Consider the following 22,724-nt stretch of genomic DNA (forward strand, 5'->3'; position numbering starts at 1 on the left):
ATAGCAACGGGGACATTCAGGATGCGTTCAAGTGCACAAAAGCGCTGATGTGAAAAAAAACTTCAATCAACAAAACAAACAATCATTTAATCTTTATCCTATTTATATTTAGAAACACGAAATGAAATTATTTCTGTGTTGTTCTGCGTTTTTTATCATTATGTTACGCCAAATCAAATAAATCAGTTTAACACGCATCAGAGATGTTCTTGAATGCAGCTTAATTGCTGCCTATGAATGGCATTGAATCCAGCCATACATATCCACCACTCTTTTTTCTTTCCACCAATAGACGTGAGGAATGGGCGGGACTTGGTAGTTCTGCCTTCGGGCCGCAGCCTCTGTCATTCCCGAGAGGACTGCTTGTTGTCAAAATGGAGTTCTTACTCGGAAATCCTTACAGCACTCCCGTGGGCCAGTGTATAGGTACGTTTGCCGTGAAATAAAAAATTAGGGACGTGTTATCTCTAGCGACTCATAAAAGTTGAGAAGGAACGGGTTTAGAAATAGCGAGCTAACATCCATCATTCTAGTAAACGTCATCCACTTGGAATGAGCTTCTAGCTAATGTTAGCCAGCTAACTGACCCAACTTAGTCCATCATAACCACAAGAGCATTAAGCTAAGTCAGGATGGATTTGTTCAGATAATATTTACTGCAGTTTTCTGGGAAATAAATCAGCAGCAATGATGTTTACAGAGTCTAGGCTTACTGTGTCTAGCATAGCCCCAGTTAAGTTCTCTGTAATAGTTTCTGGACAGAAATTAATTACATGGTCATCAAAAAAATGTGAGAACCTCACACATCAGACTTCTTTGTAATTTTTCTTTTTTGTTGTTGTTGCTGCTTCTCTATCATTTTTACTGCATCTTACTAATGATGCGGTAAAAATGAAAAGAATACCGACTTGGACTGATGAATGTTGTTCTTACCTCTACCTTGACTGACAGTATCACCAAAGCCTTAAGACTTTCTCTTGTGTGCTGTGGAAACTGTCCTAATAAGTTAAGGCGCAACTTCCTGTTTTATTATCAATGTTTAGTAAAACTTCTGCAAAGCAGATGTGGAGCGAACACCAGTGCATATTATCAACTAAATGGAGCTTCTTCTGGAAGCATTTGTTTATGACATTGGTGTTTTGTACTCCAATGCAAGTCTGTGTAAATCCGAGACTTAATATTCACATTATTTAATTTTTTTTTGTTTTTGTGTTTTACTTTATTTGCTGAACTTGCGCTATGCAATGCGTTCATCATTGATGTAACTCTATAATAAACAGTTTAGCCACAGAGTGACAGGCTTTTCAAGTGTGCTGTCATTGTATTTCAGTAGTACTGGTCATGGAGTTTGTTGAAATTGATGCAGGACATCTTGGATTGCTGCATTTCACAGAGATGTTTCAGGCCAGATCTCTCAGTTCGAATTGCTTCAGTGTGAAGACTTGTGCAGCCAGCTGTTTGTTGTGGTGAATGTTGGATATATGTGTCAGCAGCAGGGTACCGGATCAACTTACCGGGCACAGAAACACAGAGAGAGAGAAACTGTCAGGAGATGTTTGTCAGTCTGATGTGAATAAAAAGGGCTAATGCATAATTTATCACCATATCAAACATTCATAACACCAGTTTATGGACAGGTGTGTGTGTACATTCTACTATTTGTAGTAGAAGGGGATGTGTGTAGATAAATTAAACACTGAACAGCAAAACAGATTAGAATAAGTGAGAGTAGCGAGAGGGGAAGAGAGTCACACAGCAGAGCGATGGGCCAGAAAGGGACTTTGTGGCTTTGTTGGCAAGTGCATGGCACAGCTTGCCACTGTTAAAGCCATGTGATTGACTTTATTCATTGGTGTGGTGTGGATTACCATGACAAGGCGAGAGAGACAGCAAGAGCTGACACATTTGTGTGAATGAATGCAAATTAACCTCTGTCAACAACTCGGATTGTTATTTTTTCTTGTAGCTTATTTCACTTGGAGATTTTGGTTTTATTCCCTACTTTACTCTCACCTCTCCTGACACCAGCACTCTGGCCTACTTTGACTTGACAATCCACTTGAGGAGATTACATGGGATATCCAAGTGAAAGTAGCTAGTTAATACTCCGAAAGTCATTTTCTCTGCACTGTGCCGTCTAATACCCAGAGGCCAGACACAGCAGTGTTTCTAGATGTTGCATTTCACGTGATGCTTCTGCATTTTTGGAAACGGGACTTGAGAGTTTGCAGAAAATGTGCTCATCTCTTGGCTCATGCCCAGTCTGTGACAAGTTGATTTGAGAGTGGAGTTCAAGCATGAATAAGTCATGGCTGTCAGGCTCATCCAATGGTGAGCCTCCCAAAAGGTAGACACCACGGCCCAGTGAGAGATGCTTGGCCTGTGCATGACAGCCTGTTCAGGGCCTCTGAGCTTCAAGGGAAGTTCCTCCTGTCCAAGTTCAAGAATCGGCTAATAAGAATCTATTGAGTGTCAGTCACAGGGAGTCGGCTACAGTAGAAAAGACTTTTTTCTTTCCTGTGTTTTATGGCAAGTCTCGCCCAGATGACTGCAATCCTGAAAGACAGCAGCATCCACGGGCATGATGGATGGATTTGGGGAGCAGGAGAGGAAGGAAGAAACAGAGCGAGGAACAGTGACGGCAGCAGTGCCACTTCATCACCGTAGCTCCTCGCAGTCTGGATTGTGTTATTTCCTGCCTGTAGCTAAAATGTTATTAAATAGTAGGGTGGAGTGTGAAGGGGACAGCAGGTCAGTGTACCGTCTGTTTTTTCCTCCTGGCTGTTATAATAGTAACGGCTCAGTACACAGCTGCATCACACTAACAGTCAGTGTCTCACTTTTCCACGAGACGTTGACTCCCCACTTTCCAGCTGACTGCCTGGTCCTTTCAGTTAATTTACTAGAGTTGGAGGTATTGCATGAACAGGTGGTGGGCGATAGTTTATAACTCATGAGGGTGTCTTGCCAGACTTGGAGATAGCACTGTTGTGCGAGTGAAGAATTGTGGCAGTCTCACCTGTCTCCTGATCCGAGACTCATGACTTCACCCCAGCCCGTCTGACAGACATTCATTCACAATTAGGCAATAAAGATCTCCTGTTTGCGCTAACTACGGGGAGCTGTGCTCCAACATAAAGCACGTCCGCTTGAATTTACAAGGACAACCCGCTTAAGTAGATTTTTGGGGAACAACCATGCCATGTTCTTGCTGTTGCACGGTTTTATTGGACAGTTTTTGTACCCGTTATGCGACAGAATTGATCCCAGCTCAGTGTGGGCCAAGGGAGGATGCACATTGGGCAGTCCATCAAAGAACAATCACACACTTTCAGATTAAAAAAAAAAAAAAATCTGTGATTTTTTTTTGAGAGGACATCAGAGTACCTGGAGAGAAGTTTGCAACCCCAAAACCCAAGCTGGAACCAGTAGCATCCTGTTGTGAGGTGAAAGTTTGAACCACTTCAGTTCTGTGCCGCCCTGGATGCAGCAACTCTTGCTTCTGGAGCATTGTTGTTCATTTGGTCTTTGTCCGCTGGATCTGATCAAATTTAATCTGAGCTAAATCCAAGAAACCTGGATAATCCTTTCATTTCTTTCATGATCATGTCGTCCAAGTTAAAAGTACAGACTCTTGTTTTCATGGTTTCGTTTATTTTTTTATTTTTAGCTTGGACATATAATCCGACCAACTGATTGAATAAGGTCATAATTTCCTTTTTGTTGCTTATTATTGCTTTAATTATAAGCGTTAACCTAACGGAAAGGAGTGTTCGAGAGACACAGAGCGCTAAAGTCTGTCATTACATGCTGACTTCCTTACACAACAGTTGTGCTCATGTTATTATGTAAACCATGGGGTACTTAAATTAGTGTGGATCAACTTAAGTGCAGGCGACAACTGAGCTTAGGCAAAATGCTGCATCCATTTAGACAGCTGACTGAACGCAAACAGCGGATCAGCTATCCAGACTAACATTTACCTCGGTCCGAGTTGCCTTGCCCAATAATCCATGTCTGCATGTTACAAACACCAAGATCTCCTGTGTTTGTTAAGAACCAAATCCGAACAGTTTTTCAGAAGTTTTACTCTTCAGGAGTCACAGCCGTTCATTTTCAGTAATGATATGTTTATTGCTTAGATGTTTAAAGATTTAACCGCTTCCTGTATGACGTGGCCTGCTTTGAGAACTCAGATTGAACAGATGCCTCTCAAACAGAAGTTTTGTATAGAAAACACATCAGTGGGGGCTTCAGTGTTTTTGATCTCTTGTGTTTTCCCTCCAGAGAGAGCAACGGATGGAGGCCTGCAGAATGAGGACTGGACCCTCAACATGGAGATCTGCGATATCATTAATGAGACAGACGAGGGGTGAGCGGCTGCACATTCTGGACACAAATTCTAATTAGGGCTGTAATTTGTTTTATCGGTAGTTTTCTGCAAAATTGGTGGCTTTTGACCCCACAATGGTTTGTTATGAAACTTTTGAAGGTTTAACAGTCGACTGGCTGACAGAGCGACTTGTGCAAAACACACTGACGGCAGCTCTTCGCTAACACACACCGCTGTCAACAAAGAAGACTTTTGTTTTCCTGAGGTGTCACTGACTGACCAACTGAATGAACGAATGAATGAAGATCTTACATGAGCCTCCTACACTGCATGAATGCCCAACCTACACTGGTGTAGAAGCCTGGAAGCTTATCATTTTGTCAGCAGAAAGCTAATTCTGAAAATTCAGGAGCTAGATTTCACTTCTAGATATTAGGAACAGCTCTTACTCAATCAAACACAAACCCCATTTTAGTTAACAGGCCAAATACACCTCAATATCTATAAACTTTACTAAAAACAAAATTCTCAGCCAGGTCAACATCTCGGCCTACTAAAATGTGCTTGGACTTTTTGAGTTTTTAATATCTAAAATTAATGAGCGTTTTAAAGAGAACTTTAAATCGTTTTTGAATAGCACTTCTGTCACTTTTCCACTTGTGGTATCTGCATCTCAGAAAAGGAAAAGTGGTTTTTTTTCTCTTCACAAAAAGTAAGTCACATTTATCATCCAGACTCTGGTTAGATGTTGCTGTCAGAAATCCCAGCAGATATCACCTGTTTGTGAAAAAAAAAAAAAAAAAAAAAGAAGTCAGAATATTTTAAGTGTTTTTCTGGAGTTTGTCTTTTTCCCTTATTTTCTGCTTTCAACATTCTCCATAGCCACACACACACACACACACACACACACACACACACACACCAATACACACATTCATTGTTTCGGCATGCAACGCCGCACTCCCTCCGTCACCTCAGACACACTCGCACACAGCAGCACAGAAGGAGAGCTAGACGGAGTTCAGCTTCACAGAACACAGAACTTTTTGTCTCCAAGATGTTCAGCAAGATCGACGACGTCTGCTTAACTCCACAGTTTGAGATCCGGGAGACTCCGCAGCTGCAAACCACATTTTCTAAACACATGCTGCATTGTGCTTTTGAGATGATCGGCTGTCTCACATTATAAATGTGACAACAGATGGTAAATGCTGAGAGGAGAAATGGTAAAGTGAATGCCGCATCCAATCACAAACAGTCCGGAATGGATGATGGATGGATGGATGGAGCAGAGTGTTTCTCGTTGTTTATTCCAATCAGAGCCGATCCCAGCTGATGATGGGTGAAGGCAGGATTACGCCCTCAACAGCTCACCTGCCCATCACACACATTTAGACCAATCGGTTCATGTTTTTGAAGTTCAGGAGGAAATCGGAAAGTAGTAGGAAGCAGGGGAACAGCGTGCAAAAAAAAAAAGTCCCCTGACTGGACCAGAAACATGCTGAAAACATCAAATTCAGTAAATCTGAAGTGGTCTCTCGGGATGCTATACATCACACTCTCTGCTCTGTCTCTGCCCATTTCGATCAGTTTCGGCTCCCACGCTTGGTGAGCGCACCGCAGCTCGTGAAGGAGTTCATAAAAGCTCATTACGTCTCATCTGCGGCGAGGAGATGGGGAGTTTTAGGCAGAAAGCCTGTCTGAACCCCTCATGCATGGACAGCTTTGATCTTGCCTTGGGAGAGAGGTGTAGTCATGCAGAAAGAAAAGAGAGACAGATGGCTCGACGGTACTTCTCTGTCTTAGTCAAACGGTTACGCCGACAGACTGACTCGCATCTGTTGGCGTGGCACAGAAAAGAGTTTATTCCAACAAAGTCTGGGACGCTGCGCTCGCTCTCAGCAGGAGGGAATTCATGCACCTGTAACTTTTCTGCGGTTTCTCTGTAGGCCGAAAGACGCGATGCGAGCTCTGAAGAAGAGACTGAGCGGCAACAAGAACTTCAGAGAAGTGATGTTGGCGCTAACGGTAAGAAGTTCAGACTTGTATTTGTAGCCCACGTTGTGACCGACCCTTATTTAAGCTTTCTGGAGACTATAGGGTGTAACCGCTAATGGAGCAGAAACTAGTTCAATTCCACCGAAACTAGTGCTCGTTATGTAACCTTAAACACAGCCATCAATCAAAATTCATTTCATTTAATCTCTTTTTTTTTTTTCAACTTATGGTTAGCTTTCTCCTTTAAGCAACACAAATCAAGTACAACACAGTGTCAGCAGAATTACTTTCACTCCTTATTTTTAAGATAAGTGTCTCCTTAACATCTGCAGTTCCTCTTTGTCCCTCCCTCCTTCTTTGTGATGACTATTTTTTAGGTTGCCAGTAAAATCTCGATCACATTCTTTGGTATTTGTCTTGCATGTTTTGCATAGTTACAGTTCCTAACTATGATACATGTTTCAGGTAGTTTTTTTCCAAATTTTACACACATCATCCGAGTGTTTTGTAATTTTGGTACAGAACTAAAAAAAAAAAGAAAAAAGGGTTGGATCCATTCTGTTCCCCACACAGCTTCCAGTGAGTTGTTAACAAATGAAAAAGAAGGATTTTTGGCTGAAACTGCAAAGAAGCCATCACAAAACTATCAAACGATGAATAGAAGAATAACTTTCAGAATCTCCACTCGTCGCAGAGAGAATCTCCTCCTTGTTAAACTGACATCGTCGTCAAATAACTGTGCGAAGCTAACACTCTCTGGCTTGCCATGAAACCGAGGATAAAAAGTGTTTACCGCAAAAGACAAGAGAACCCCTACAAGCTGTTTTGACCAAAATCACCAGCCAACAAGCTCACAGAGAAGGATCTATCGAACAAAAAAACACACCGTTCACCAAAATGAATGGCTGAGCAGCCGAGCACGCCAGCTTCAAAGTCTTCACTGTGGCCAAATTGAAGAGCTTTGTTTCAGGCAGATAAGCCGCTTCCTGAGAGCCAGATGGGGTGCAGGTGTGGGAAAGAGGTGTGGCTGACTTGAAGGGGGAGAGCGAGCGAGAGAAACGGCTTTGTGTATCGATTGGAAAGGCATTTCACCTTTAAGTTGTGTTTCTCTCTGAAGGCTGTGCCCATGCTCTGGTTTCCTCTCGGCACCCGGCGCAGAGTTTCGCATGTCCTGATCTTGTGCTCATGGTCATTAAATTCTGCTGTGTCACCTCTACCAGCCTCCGCCGCAGCCATCTTTATCTGCCCGATCTTGCTCTTCTTTCATGTTGTTTACACCAGCGATGCTCTTTGAGCTTTACATCCACCCGCATCTTTGATTCCTCTGCTAGTTAAAATCTTCCTTGGTGTGGCAAAATCATCTCTCTCCTTTTTTTTTTTTTTTTTTTTTCCGTTTCTTCTCACAAGTTTGCATTTCAGTCCCAATGTTTTTTTCTCTTTGCTTCTTGTCTTTTTCCTCAGGTTTTAGAGACATGTGTGAAGAACTGTGGTCACAGATTTCACGTCCAGGTGGCCACCAGAGATTTTATCGACGGTGTTCTGGTCAAAATCATCTCCCCAAAAAGCAATCCTCCTACTATCGTGCAAGACAAAGTGCTGTCACTCATCCAGGTACCGTAGTTTTTTCTGTTTTTTTTTTTTTTTTCCCTCCATGAAAATTATTGCCTACAGCTGCATCATAAAACAGTTTTTTTCCAGTGCAGACGAACATTATAATTGCAAAGGACATGACACTGGTTGAGAACTGAATCAGGCAGGGTTGTTTTTTGTTCAACGGGAAATTGGCTGCAGGATGCTCGACTTTCTCGGTGTTCTGCTCCAGAGTTCAACTTTTGTGCTGCGATTCGATTACAGCACCTGCAGCATATCCCATCTCTTTATTTAAATTATTTATAGGGACTTGTTGTAAGAGGCGCCAGCAATTTCCTTTTTACAGGCCCCGGCATGTATTTGAGAGGATTTCAGAGGGTCCTTGACTCATAGAAAGAATGTCCCAGGTTGGAGTTCAGATTGGAACTGGGGGCTTTTTTTTGTGCTCTTCCAGTTTTCCTTTTATTTATTTCAAAGATCCAAGAACATACACACATTTGAGGCGATTCTGTGGTTCTAAATGGCATCTCGGTCTGAATGTGAGTGTGTGTTTGCCTTGTGATGGACTTTAGAAGATGGATGAATGTATTTTGTTACTTTGCTACAGCTTAGGAAAAATGTTTCTTAAAGAAATACCCTAATCGATAATCTCCAATTATTGTTTGAAACATTGTATTGACAGGCCTGGGCCGATGCCTTCAGGAGCACCCCTGATCTAACTGGAGTGGTCCATATTTATGAGGAAATGAAGAGAAAAGGCATCGAGTTCCCAATGGCAGACCTGGACGCATTGTCTCCCATTCACACGCCACAGAGGGTAAGCAGAAAGGCACCAGCATGCTTTGCTCGTTGCCTCCACTCACATCAACATCCTGGAGGATTATTTATTTATTTTTTGTTCTCACAGGGTACGCCAGAAGTGGATCCAGCTATGATCAAATATCTGGCTCCTGCTTCACCCGCCACAAGGACATCTCAACCCGCCTCACCTGCTCTGTCTGGCACACAGGCGCCTGCTGCGCCAAGTCCCATCACAGCAATGCCCGAGCAGGTGAGGAGCAACAACCTTCAAATCACGACACGAAGTCAGTTCATTCATTTAATAAGAATTGGTCTTCACCAGCAGGTAGAGAGGACAGTGTGCCAAACATGTCACAACTAACTCAGTGCTGCTGTGCTGCTGATGCAGAAACATGTTCCTCATTGTCCTTTCGACTTGTGTGCTTTCAGATTGCACGGCTGCGGAGTGAGCTGGACGTAGTGAGGGGAAACATCAAAGTCATGTCAGAGATGTTAACTGAGATGGTCCCTGGACAGGAGGATGCCTCCGACTTAGAGCTGCTGCAGGTCAGATCGAAACACCGTCAGACTCCGCACATTCACATCGCCAGGACTTCACACATTTCATCGCAGTCAAAATCAAGAGCAAATCTAACTGGGAGAAAATATGTGTGATGCATTTTGTCTCACCTGTTAAGATTTCCCTCACACTGAAATTCACTGTATTGATCATATCAGCTGGAACCAGTTTTAGTTCTTTGTCCAGCCACCAGGGGGAGTAGCACATCTATTTTTCTGGCTCAAGTCTTCAAGCAATTCCCACAGTGATTCAGTTTTGAACACTTCTGGTTGACGTCCTTTCCGTGTGGGGTTTACATTTTGTGGGATTTTCTCCCATTCCCCTCTCACATTTAAAAAACATACATGTGAGGCTAACTGGTAAATTGACTTTGCCTATAGTGTGAAAGTGAGTGTGTGTGGTTGTGGTGACCTGTCAAAGGTGTACCCTGAGGCCATAGATCATTTATGCAGAGGTGATTTCCAGAGATGGGGACTTGAGTCATGTGACTTGGACTTGAGTCGACTGAAATCTCTGTTTTGATGACTTGTGACTTGACTTGGAAAAAAAATGAAAGACTTGAGACACAGTGACTTGAGTGTTGTTGATTTATCAGGTTATTAGGTTTGATTGTATCTTCAGTTTTAATATAAATATAAGATTAATATCAAATATTGTATTACTTATATGAGTGCAGCTTTAGGATGGTGTTATGATGGGATCAAGATCAATGCTCTATCTGCCTAACGTGTTTCGTCCCACAGCCAATCAGAGGACAGGGAGGAGGGTTAGCTAAGCAGGAAAAATGAGCTCAGCCTCGTGTTGGAGTTAATTTGTTAATGTGACTAAAAATACAACCTACACTGAGAGTTGCTGGAATCTCTCTCCCTGATAGCTGATGTGCCTAATTTGTTTGAGTGATATTACAACGGCTGTAGAGGCTCAAAGTGAGGCAGGCAGTTCTTCTGCCTCATGGTAGGGGGTGATCCAGAGTTCAGAGACTGATGCCTACAGCTGCAGAGGGAGAAACTGAGTGATAAATCCCTGTTTACAGTCTTATAAAACCTAAACTGGACTTTCACTTGAAACAAGAGGTAAAAATTCAAGGGATTTTTTTTCCTAGAAGCATCTGGATTTGAAGTCCATTTATAAGTAAAACACTACTAATACTGCTTAATATAAAATAGACTAAATATATGTTAAAACAGTGCATTAAATAAGGTGACTTGAATTCACCAATGACTTGACTTGATTTGACCAAGAAAAAATGACTTGGAACTCACTTGAGACTTTCACATGTGTGACTTGGTCCCATGTCTGGTGATTTCTCTAACCACATTTAAAGTATATATGAATTCCAGTTGCTGTGTGATTATTTGGTGAAACATATCAAATGCATGCATATTGAATTTGAAGTCTTAACTCGCACACACACAGTGCATTGCCGTTATTTATTAGCCATCGTAGTCACTCTTGAGGGTGGAGCGGTCGGAGACGGCACGCCTCCTCTTAGAAGTGGCGGCGATCATACGTGTGGCCTCTCACGTGATGAAAGTGGCCTGTCCTCGTTCTTGACTGTGGTAAAAATACTCAGTCCTGGCAATTGACCAGTGTTACCGAAACTCACGCAAAGTTTAATCTCCTCAGGCTAAATCCACTCAGGTATTTGTGTCAGCTCCCAGGATCTGGCCCTGCATTAAAGAAACCGTACCAGGCGGAATGGTTCTCTCATGCCCTCACTGATTCCTCCCTTGGTTTTAGAGTTGCTACATTAAATGTAGAATTTATCTGAGCGAAGACTTGATTCATTAAACACAATTGAATGGTATTACTTGTTTGTGTCTGACTAAGCGATATGATTATGGAGGATTGATGAGAGATTAGTGGACAGATGTTTTGCAGTGTTTGTTGCGCCCGCTCGCTCGTCTTGCCGTGGCTGCTTCTTCCTCCATCTGTCACTCTATCTTTTTGGTTTATCACTTCCCCTAATAATCAATCCGCTGATGTATCAAACTGTCCAGGAGCTGAACAGAACTTGCCGCGCTATGCAGCAGAGAGTGGTCGAGCTGATTTCACGCGTGTCTAACGAAGAAGTGACGGAGGAGCTCCTGCACGTCAACGATGACCTCAACAACATTTTCCTACGATACGAGAGGTACGATGTTTTGAAATACACATAAGGCTTACTTGGTCGGGTCATCAGGTTGTGATAGTCAAAGTGTTTTTTCAATAAGACTATCAGCACTTGGTACGACATTGCTGGTCTGATAATCTCAATTGGAGACGAATGGTTTGAAATAAGAGGCTCTTCACAGGATTATACCTAAGTTTATTATATTTCCAGTAGTGGCTAGTCCTAACAGCTTATTTTGAAGCACCTCTTAGCAGCTGAAAGATCTCTTTCATTTGGTTTTTGAAAAAGAGCACGTCTGAGCCTCACAAAGTATTCTGCAAAAAGGCTCAAAGGTTTTTCTTTCGGTCACAGGTATGAGAGGTACAGGTCCGGTAGAGCTGCACAGAACAACGGGGTGAGTCCACCAACAGAATCCATTAGACATTTTTTCCTAGCACACTGTGTTGTGTCTTTGCTTTCATTGTAGCAGCTTCTTCTTTTCTGTTTTTTTTTTTTTTAACCTGTTAATGCACCTTCTTCTGTTTCATTACTTGTGCTATGAGAGTTGCTTCAGACATAAATCACCCCCATTCTGTAACTGAATCATTAATGAGTAGTTACTATCTATTATAGCTTCCATTACATTAATATGTAATGCAGGCCGAGTGCATTTTAGGCTTTTTGTAAAGCTGGATGAGCACAGCTCTTCCAATCTGCTATTTAAAGTGCACGTTTGCCAGTATCGGACGTTTGCCAGAGGACTGGGGCATCTCTCACTACACCCACAGAGCTGGTTGTGTTTGCATGTCGTTGATCTTTTTGTGTGCTCTTGTCTGTTTGTGTTGTGGCTAGCTGATGGAGGCAAGTATGACACCGGTACCACGTTCACTTCCTGCCAGCGTGCTGGGATGAACGCTGGGGTGATGGATGCTAATACGTCTTTTTGATGGGGTTTTTACCCATCTGATGTGTCAGCATCAGTATCACTGTGGGTTGTATGTCCTTCTCTCCCGTCTCATTCAACCTCTGTTACGGTTCCTTAGCATAACCATTCTGTGTCTTCTCATATTGTGTAGTTATTCCTGTAGATTTTCCTCTGTGTGGCCTCTGTTAAAAAGGATAAACAGTCCCATTGCTGACGAAACATTCTTTTAGTGAAATCCCCACATCAATGCATTTTATCAGTTTTTTTTTTTCTTTTTCTGATGGCTTTCTCTCTGCCTTTCCATCCTCTTTCAGATGCTAACTGAAGCCAATGAGGACAATCTGATAGACCTTGGCCCAGGCTCCCCCGCTGTGGTCACACCCAGGATCACATCCAGTCCTCCACCCAGCTCCTCTGCAGGGGCCACAGCTTCCCCGGCCCACAATGCACCTGCTGCCTCATTATCCTCTGCACTGTCTGGTCTCGGTAAGACGACCACAATAGCTGAATATTAGTATTTTTACCTTTTGCTTTTATTAAAGTGGAAAAAAAAAACCCCATCAAATTATTTTCAGTCAAATTTGGATTTTCAAGGAAGTGTTGCACATTCAGGCTGTCTGTTCGTTTTGGTAATCATTCCAGCTTCACCCTATTTGAAACATAAATTAACTCGTGAAGGCTGCAACAGAATAGCTGTTGTGAAATAATCTGATATGTGATACAATTCAACATATCTACAAGGTTTTCCTGTTTATCTTGTTTTGATCTGTGCACACCGAAATGTTCTGGCTTGATCATTGGTGGCAGCACCAGTCTTATTTTGGTGTTCATTATCCTATTCAAATTGTCTCACGCCTTGTCTTTCTTGTCTGTGAGCTTATTCCCATGCAAATTCACCGTGTTGGTAATGTGTGAAGTAAAAATTCAACCTCAAATTACTGACCATATTTCTCCAAACACTGACGTCCTGATATAATATTAGTCCCGTGTGATTCTACACCTCAGTGATTGGGGGTTATTTTAGGTTTTTTTTTTTTTTTTTTTTTGCTTGTTTTAATTTAGAATTTTTCTTCCTTTTTCCTGGTTCAATAACGGAGGCTGTGGTACAAATTATCAGCATTTTAGGTGCAAACTAGAAATTTGCACTCAGAGAGCGCAGACTTCCGCCCCAGGTCAAATCAGTCACCAACAACAATAAGAACACCATATATAATCAAACAACATTGTGATTGGGGGTGTGATCGGAGCGGAGCGCTGCGGCGTGCGGTGCCTCTCTCTGTCGCCCTCTCTCCCTGTGTGTGTGTGTCTGTGTGTGTGTGTATTCATCTGAAAAGGAAAACCGAAAAGCAACATAATTTATGTTATTTTACTTCATTTTAATTTGAAAATTGACCGGATTCTGTCGTATTTTCCGTTCCCGACTTCCTGTCTGGTGCGATCTGCTCTGTCCAGCTTTACAACTGGTGGTGCACGGGGGCGCGAGGCTCGCGGAGAAAATAGGGAGGAGCAGAGCGGCCGCGGTCCACGGCGCGAGCCGCTACGCACACAGTGGTCCCTCGCGCCTCCTGTATGAACCGTCAGATAGGTTAACAGGGGCGCCGATGTGACAGTCGGTGCGCGGCGCTTCCCACTTCCGCGTCGGAAGCGGCGCGTCCTGTGTGAACCAGGCGTTTGTCGCCCCCTGTCGGCGGGCCTGCCCAACCATGTGAAAGACTCCCTATCTGTCAATGATAAAGAATCTTTTAAAAAAATTCCTGGATCCAGACAGTGATCCGGATCATCACCAAAATTTAATGGATTCTAAGTTAGCCCAAGACCCACCTTTCCACAAAGTTTCATTGCAATCCGTCCATTACTTTTCCATAATCTTGCTAACAGACCAACCAACCAACCAACCAACCAACAAACCGACGTGATTACATAACCTCCTGGCGGAGGTAATAAGTAAACACACTACACTAAAAGTGATCATTTTTACGCATTTTCCTTTCCATAAACCTTACCAAGTGGTTTTTGTGCCTGTACCTAACTTATCCCATGCGAATGCAATCCAAGAAACATGGACGTCGGGGGGTAATTCATGAATTACCACAGATCCACAGGTAATGCTAATCCCATTCTAATAATGCATTAGTGTAATTCCTGCGCTTTTCCACCCTCCTGCTTTCAGATGTTGGTTCAGACAGTGTCAGCGGCACCCTGACGTCTCTATCAGGACGCAACCAGGACGACTTTGACATGTTTGCCCAGACCAGGAGCAGTTCTCTGGCTGAGCAGCGAAAAAAGTAGGTCTCCATTTCATTTTGCTTCTCTGGTAGCACAGATCCCGTGGCGTTATTAACCAGGGTGTGATTGCCTTTAATTAAATGGCTATTCATAACCACCTTTAATATTTAAAATAAAGTTCACCCATGGGCACTCTTACCCCATTTACTCCACACTCCTCATTGCATAAGAGTTTTTTTTTTCTTCCTTCAGTAATAGCTTCATAATTCACTTTTCATGTGTCCACCGTCCCCCAACCCAGTCTCTGCATGTCTTCCTGTGTGCATCATTTCACTGACTTTTGCCTTCCAGCGGATAAGTATTTAGAAATTTTTTGCTGTCTTCCTATGGATTCTTATTGTGCGATAAAGAAAACCGAACTAATAAAGATGAAGGGAGGCGAGTTTTCTTGTCCTCATGGAAAAAAATGTAAAATCAGCTTTTTACTTATCAGGATATTTTTTTTTTTAATGTTTTTAATGATGCCTCCTCGCTTTTCCCCAGCGTTGTAGATTTAAAGCTTATTTTTGAATTTGCAGAGTTAGAGCTTCATTTTTAATATGTGTGTGTGCTTTTGTTCACAGTGTAAAATATGAAGACCCCCAGGCTCTGGGCGGCCTGGCCTCCGCTTTGGATGTTCGGCAACAGAACGCAGGAGGGGTGAGTACGCCGAAGCACGGAGCTTAATGCAGCTTTTTGCCCCGTATGGAGTGTGGGAGCTGTGTTATTTACTTGGCTGGCAAGCCTTCTCCCAACAGTTTGTCCTCAGCTGCGGGTCACTGAGTGCATGTGATCGTCTGTAATGCTGTTGGCTCTCCGGTGACACCTGCGCTGTCTGCAGTGATACTTGGACATTGACCAAACAACCATTTCTTATTCTGATTGGAGAATACATTGTGCTGCTCTTTGCAATTCATGGGAATCATTTTAAAGCCAGTGCTAAAAAATCAGTGTAAAAAGGATTAATTTGCTTTGTATACACTGTTTGCAAAGCACTACGACATGTCGAGGGTAAACTTAGAAAGTCACAGACTCGATTCAGAATAGGTCCCCTTTATCTCTGAGTACATATTGCATTATATTTGCACGGCATCACTGGGTACACAGATCAATCTGTAATCTGAAATACACACACACACACACACACACACACACACACACACACACACACACACACACACACACACACACACACACACACACACACACACACATAGTGATTTATTTCATGTAAAGTTCATTAAAATACAATACTTGAAGTGTTGTTTTCTCCTTTCTTTGCTTTCTTCATTTTCATCTTTTGGAACGATCCTTCACCATTCTCCTTACGTTCTTATTTTTCTCTCGTCCTCTCTATGACAGTCTTCTCTTGCACATTTTGCTTTCTCCTCTGCCTCTCTCTCTCTGCGCTGTGTGCTTTGCTGTGGCGGGGCCTTTCTTCTCTTGTGTAAGGTGTGATTCTGTTGTTGATTCAGCTGAGGGTAAAAGGGGATGATAACCCAGCAGATCAGGAGCTGCCCATAGACAGCTGGCTTATTACCCAAGGAATGGTGAGGACTCTATCCACAGTGTGTCCTCCTCCCCCTCCCTCATGTTCACCGTCATTTTCGTTCGTAGCCTCCCCCTGCCATCGTCCCCTTAAGCTGCTCTCCATTTCCAGCCTCATCTCACTGCTTCGTCCCGTCGTCGTCACATCAGACCAGCCTCCCCTCAATATTCACTGTCATGTCCAGTACAGAGTTTGTACTCTAGCCTTGGGCAATATGTTTATATCATAAAACACTGGATTTTTTTTTGTAATTCTGTTCCTGTTTATGCAATCATCTCTGTTGGACTTTTTAAATTGGGCTCTAATTGCTTTACAGCAGTTATTAATGCTTATTTATAGCAATCATTATGGTGTTTTTTAGATTTTTTAATATCCTAGGTTATCCCAAGGCCAACGTTTCTCTCTATGAATGAATGCGTCCACAAATAGCTTTGCAGTTGAATATTTTTCAACAGTAAGCTGTGATACTGTAACATAAACATTTCTTTATATTGCCCACCTCTACTGTCCTCTGCTGGAATGAGTCCTGAACACTGCAGCCAGTACTGACGCCTCCTTTAATGCACATGCAATAAGGAGCCTGATAGTTCACCGGGAACTTTGATCAAGCTCCATCATCTCATAACGGTCACGTACTAAATCGGCGGGGGAGTTCAGACACTCCGGCTGCGCAGCAGAACCAATCAGCCGCAATGAACGAGGCTGATAAGATATCATGAAACATCAGGTGAGGCGGTTTGCTGCGCGGTTGCGAGTATTTATTAGATGTCCTCTAATGATCTGTGAACCTTAGATAAAATACTAGCAATTAACACAAACCTCACATACTACATGGAAGCTAACTAACAGTTGAAATACCGGACGCTGTATGGGTAACAGGACGATGCCATCAGGGTGCGATTTGCTGAGGTGAAGAGGGATTAAAAACCCATTCTGGTCTACATCTCCAAATTTTTTAAATTCAATTTTTATTTTATTTATCTTTTGGAAGAACAGAAATTGTCTCTTTCATAGTGATTAAAACTGCTTCAGCTCTGGACAGATCACATCAAATAAATGTCTCTAAAGCCTGCATAAAGCAGAGATGTCAAACCTCACATACATCGGCTCTGAACTTTAACAGTTTGCTTCACACTAAGTGGTACATTCTGGTTGAATTTCCAGCTAATCCATTGGTGATAAATTCCATCAGTTGATGGGAGCAAGACAGCCAAAACTATAGTTAGTCTGCAACTTGTATTTTTTTCTATTTAATGTCGTTTTTCTTAACTGCATTGTCACATTTTTATTCATTTATTTTTTGTTTTTACTGAAACATGAAGTTGTAAAGCTTTGTGTTTGATGTTTCTAAACACTTGCTCCCATTTCTACTTCAGTCACAGATCGCACCCTGAATCTCATGATTGAGTCAATGTGATGTTTTACACTTTGAACTTAAATCAATGTAATTACTCAAAGTTACAAGAGGGACAAACTTCTAATGGTGCCGTTTTCTTCAACATTTCCTCTCCTATCACGTAGCTTGCATGTATTTATTTTTTTCCTCTGTGAGTGACTTTCACTGCCCCACTGCCTTGGCCTTTTTCATTGATATGTGTAAACTCAAACGGAAACCCCAACAGTGTTATTGTGCGATATAACAGCCTCAGGGAAAGAAGGCTTGTGTTCTCTATAATTTACTTTGATGTCTGGTCATCATCAGATGTGGACATTGGCTTGATCACGTAAGGATGTTGAAGATAAAAGTATTGTTCCCGAACATTCCAGACTAGTTTGTCACTCCGCTGAAAAGTTTCTCGAAACTTATGTAATACATCACACTTCTTCGTGCATTCGGATCATTTGGTGCTCACACAGACGGGAACACAAGCTCGCACCATCCACTCTGACATGGCTTCCATCATCACTGTCACCGCACGCCATGCAGCGATGCTCCTGCGCCCAGTGTGTGTGTTTGTGTGTGAGTGTGTGTGTGCGCACACCGTGGGATTGCCCTTCCTCTCGACAAGTCCCTGTGCCTTGAGCGTTTCCCATCCAATCAATCTCTTAATCACGTTCAAGCGATTTGCTAATTAACTAATGATGTGGAATAATTAACGCTGCTGTGTGACATTAGTCGGCAGCTGTTAAGCCATGTCAGCACCGCCAAATAATGAGAACAATACACAAACTGGGAACTCCTGTTCGCACACTGAAGAGTGCCGAGTAGCACAGAGTTGAGAGAGGTTGAGCGTATCTATCCAATGTTTTTATTTGTTTCATTTTTCTTTTACTCCCCTCTGAGCATTTAGTGATTCCTGTTCTTTATATGTGTGCGTGTGTGTCACAACTTGTGTTTGTGTTGTTGGGGTTGGGTGTCTTCATGTTGCGTGGCTCTGGTGCTCCCGCTGGGTTTGTCCATGGCTTTGCTCCATAGATCCCTGTATCGCAGTCCTCTGTCATGGATGACATAGAGGAGTGGCTCTGTGCTGACGTGGTGAGACTTCTTTACCTTGATTTATACCTTTATTTGATTCTGTCCTTCCTTCTCTCTCTGTAACCTTTTTTTTTTTTTTAAATTTTCTTTAATAGTACATTACATCCTTTCATCTCACTTAGTTGCTCACTTTTGAGTTCAGTTTCATTTAACTTTGCATTCTTTTAATTTCTCTGACCTAATCTTTTCTACCAGTGAGGTCCAACTCCAAATGCTAACATAGAGCTAATGATAACGGACTTGAAGCAGCTGCAGCGGCTTTTCCCAACTTTTGCATGTTGTGGTTGTGATCGACTCAATACGGTTCCTTGTTTTGTCCACTTGGGAAAACTGTGGGAGGATGCATGAGTGAAGGATCCCTCGTGAGCCACTCTCTGAGCGGGATTTGTCTGTTTGTGTGAACCTGACAAAAATCTGACCTGTGTGACTGTTTTCTGTAATGTGTCAGCTCACAGTGTTACTGACTGTCCACCGAGGTTGCAGACAATTCCCTTATTATTCAAACATGCAGCAGTGTTCACTGAACATTTTTCTTTTCTTTTCGAATAGAAAGGGGACGGTGCTGAGGAAGGTGTTACCAGTGAAGGTACAAAGTCTCAAATGTGTGAAATTAAAATGTTTTGCCTCTGTACTGGTAAAAAAAAAATAATGGCTCTCGTGCCTCCATAATTGTGACAAATCCACTTATTTCTTTCAGAGTTTGATAAGTTCCTGGAGGAGAGAGCTAAGGCAGCAGACACTCTGCCATCTCCCCCTGATGCAAACCCCTCACACCCGGCTCGTGCCCCCAGCGGCTCCCAGAAGAAGGCTGAACGGACGGAGGACGCCCTCTTTGCCTTGTAGACTGTTCAGAAAACATGGGCGTCTTCAGGACGATGCCCCGAACGCTGCCCTGGCCCCCAGCTGTCCTTCAACTCCCATTTCATTGCTGACTGGCAGTGGTGTAGCAAGTGCTCTCCACCTTCTTCGTCTCTTGCCACAGTGTAAATCTAACCGTTAAGAGGTCCAACATGTTTACGGCGCACTACTGTGCTGCGTTTCGCTTTATATGGATGTATTAATCTGTTAATGTGGGATGTATTACTCTCAGTCCAGTATTTGTAATACTCCACCAAAGGAACACAACTTGTCGCTTGTGTTTTTGAAAATGTCGTCCGTCGCTGCGAGATCGATGAGAAATATCTCTGCAGGTCTATGCATTGAGTCAGTATAGAAACACAAATTGGATTATATTGTGTTATTTTACTACATTCTGCTAATTGCTTATTTATGCATTTTTGTTTTAATGATTTGTTCTGTACTATGTACTAGCGCTGATGTATTGGCCACGTCTTTCTTTTTTTTTTTTTTTAATTCCTACAAATATTCCAGTTAAGAGTTGTAGCGATGCTTTTAATACTGAGGTATGTGTGGAATGACAACACCTATCAGTACTCATTGTTGCAAATGCACTGAAAATATAAGACTCTTGTTAGGAGGCTAATGTTGCTAACTAGGAACATAATCAAATCATAGCTCTTAACCATGTATGCCAGCATTTCTCTACGCAAAGGGAATAGTGAAAAAATGCTAAATATTCATAGTTAGGGTTAACTCAAATGTATTTAAATGGCTAAGGGGAAGGAACATGCCTATTCATGATTTCCCAGTTTTTTTCAATCCTGCTATACACTACAAGTTCCACATGCCTGTGACAACAGGCTTGGAACACTTTTAGTCATTCCAAAGAATGTAAAGGCTTTAATGACCAACTAGTACTTAATTGTACGTCAAACAGTAATGTCCTTCATGTACTATAAATGTTATGGGATCAAAACCATTTTCCTCCCCCCTGGTGTATTTAATGTCTGTGCACTTTGAAGCAAAAACAAATCTGTATTTTGTCCTTTGTGTTTACAAGATGGTCACTATTTTTCTAGGGAAAGGGGAATTGAGTAGTCTTCAGGACGACTTCGTTTTGCACATAACTTTTCTAAATAGTTGCGGCTCTTGCTTGCGTAGAAGTGGATGGACTTGTCTAACTTATGATTTCAAGAAATACAAAAGATGTTAAAAATTGCATTGAAAACAGGATTTAATCATAGCACACATCATAAACGACTAAATCGTACAGCCGACAATAACGCGCAGTTGTAAAAGAAGTATTCACATAAGCAAATGTTCACACAGTAGTATTTAATCTATGTACCTCAAATTACTGCAACTTCTGCACCTGGTTACCAATGTAGTGACTCATAATATTTGAGAGTAGAGAGAATTACGTAATATTTAATCCCTTGTATTTTTTTTATAGTTCCTGTGAAAAGAAAAGAAAAACAAAACAAGTTTGCACCCTTCATTGATCTTCACAGGTAAAGCTCAAGCATGCAACACAAAAATCCTCCCCTTGATTTCAGCTATCAAAAGACATATTTTCACACTGCAGTGTTTCATCTGCCGTGTTGGAGCTGCCGCCAAGCATTTCTGTCATTGACTGGGTGGACACAGTAGCTCCTGACTGGAGTTTGAGATAATGTTGCACTTGGAATCGAAAATAGAAAACCATGTCTTCATTTCAGTTCATTTTGCACTACACTTAAGACTGTTTTCTCTCCATTCATTAGAGACCAAAAGCGTTGTTAATCAGATAAAGCTAAAACCCATTAAAGTCTCTTTTCCAGATGTAGAAGCTTCATTGTTCATCCATCAATATTGAATAATTGAATAATTCTTTTTGAGTCTTTATAGGGATTCCATTGGAAGGGAATACTCTTAATTTGTTATACTATTTAACAAATGCATTTAACTTTTTTTGTCAACATGTGCTTGACTACATTTTAGTTGAAAACATTAGCAATGATGAGCTTTAATGTTATATGGTAACACAATGGTATTGGTATGGCTGCCAGGTGATTGCGATCTTCATCAATTCTGGACATGCAAACTGAACAAAGACTAGAAAATGTAACGGGAGATCCTGATTGTGTGTGGAGTATCTTTGGATTTGTAAGTGTACTCTGTTACTTGCTTTTATGACGCTCAAGTCCTGATTGCAACATGTATTCCTCGAAGTGGTTACTGAATGTCTTTAATACTGATGAGAAAAAAAGGTTTTTTGGTTTTGTGTGGACATGGAAAACAGACCTGTTTTCTATGTCTGCTTGGCTGTACCGTCTGTTGCCATTACTAATGGTCAGATTTATATTTGACCAATGCACGTGTGTAACTGCCCAATAAAATACGAGTGTAGCAATGAGTGACCTCTACCTCTACAGCTGTTTTATTGTTATTGTAGGGAGGAGTTGTAATCCCACTGCTCCTTCATGCACATGCTGATGCAACATGGGCTCAAACTTGCACTGTGGTGGGCATTCACTGTCACGTGAGCCTCAGACCCCCTCCCATGTGGTGGGAACGGGTCTGAGGCTCCATCAGAGTAAAACACAACTCTTTAGTTAACTATTATTTTTGGAGAATTACTGTGCAGAACTGAATGCTCACTTCAAACAGGGCACGACACACACCTGATGTGAACCAAGAATTCCCAAAAACCGGTTTTTCAGAGTGACTCCATTCTCCTACTGAGCAGTACTACTCTCGGTCACTGACCTATTTTCTTGTTTAGTCATTGTGGGGCTCACCTTTTGTTTTCAGATAAGATATAATACTATATTTTTAATAACTGTTTATCTAAAGTTTACAAGACTCGTTTAAAGTTATGATTGTAAAGTTTCTTTGTTTAATAGAGTCTCGCTGCACAATCTTTAATAGAAATATGAACATGGAATGCACACAAGTAATCACTGATTGTGATTATTTAATTATATTTTTCCGAATATGAATCGTATTATGACTTTTTACAGCTCTCGCTCTTCGACAGAGAAACACATGACGTAATCCCCATACTCACTGAAGTGACGTGAGATCACCCCACTCGGTTTCCAGGCTTCTGATTGGACGTTTCAGCTGGTTCTACAGGAGGAGCCACGCGTTCCAGTCTAACAAACTTGCTTGACAGTTGGTCCTGCCTACCTCGTTTCTGATTGGCCAATAGGGGCAAGCCCACGATAAAGATCCACGCCGTTTCAACCTAAATACAGAATTATGCGGAATGAATTCACATTATTATTGAAACTGTGCGTTATCGGGTTATATAG

The 22,724-nt window shown here is 42.1% G+C and overlaps 1 protein-coding gene across 3 annotated transcripts; it reads left to right on the plus strand.

Annotated features, from left to right (window-relative positions):
* The first annotated feature begins 334 nt into the window (after positions 1-334).
* tom1l2a (target of myb1 like 2 membrane trafficking protein a) lies at positions 335-21,824 on the plus strand. 3 transcript variants are annotated; one of them, XM_030088693.1, is made up of 16 exons: positions 335-426; positions 4,288-4,372; positions 6,283-6,361; positions 7,793-7,942; positions 8,604-8,738; positions 8,829-8,972; positions 9,152-9,268; positions 11,282-11,415; positions 11,746-11,788; positions 12,613-12,784; positions 14,469-14,583; positions 15,148-15,223; positions 16,039-16,113; positions 18,529-18,588; positions 19,138-19,174; positions 19,286-21,824. In XM_030088693.1, the coding sequence occupies exons 1-16, from the start codon at positions 375-377 to the stop codon at positions 19,429-19,431; spliced, it is 1,620 nt and encodes a 539-aa protein (XP_029944553.1). In that variant the 5' UTR covers positions 335-374; the 3' UTR covers positions 19,432-21,824. The 3 variants fall into 3 exon arrangements, with proteins under 3 accessions (XP_029944553.1, XP_029944554.1, XP_029944555.1); XM_030088694.1 differs by lacking the exon at positions 16,039-16,113 and having other exon boundaries at positions 19,286-19,431; XM_030088695.1 differs by lacking the exons at positions 16,039-16,113; positions 18,529-18,588 and having other exon boundaries at positions 19,286-19,431.
* Positions 21,825-22,724: the final 900 nt, after the last annotated feature.

Source organism: Salarias fasciatus, chromosome 4 (assembly GCF_902148845.1).
Source record: "Salarias fasciatus chromosome 4, fSalaFa1.1, whole genome shotgun sequence".
NCBI classification, from domain to species: domain Eukaryota; kingdom Metazoa; phylum Chordata; class Actinopteri; order Blenniiformes; family Blenniidae; genus Salarias; species Salarias fasciatus.

Coding starts and splice junctions, on each gene's coding strand:
- tom1l2a (XM_030088693.1), top strand. CDS start 375: ATGGAGTTCTTACTCGGAAATCCTTACAGCACTCCCGTGGGCCAGTGT. Junction 427..4,287: donor TCCCGTGGGCCAGTGTATAG/GTACGTTTGCCG, acceptor TTTTCCCTCCAG/AGAGAGCAACGGATGGAGGC. Junction 11,416..11,745: donor ATTTTCCTACGATACGAGAG/GTACGATGTTTT, acceptor TTTCGGTCACAG/GTATGAGAGGTACAGGTCCG.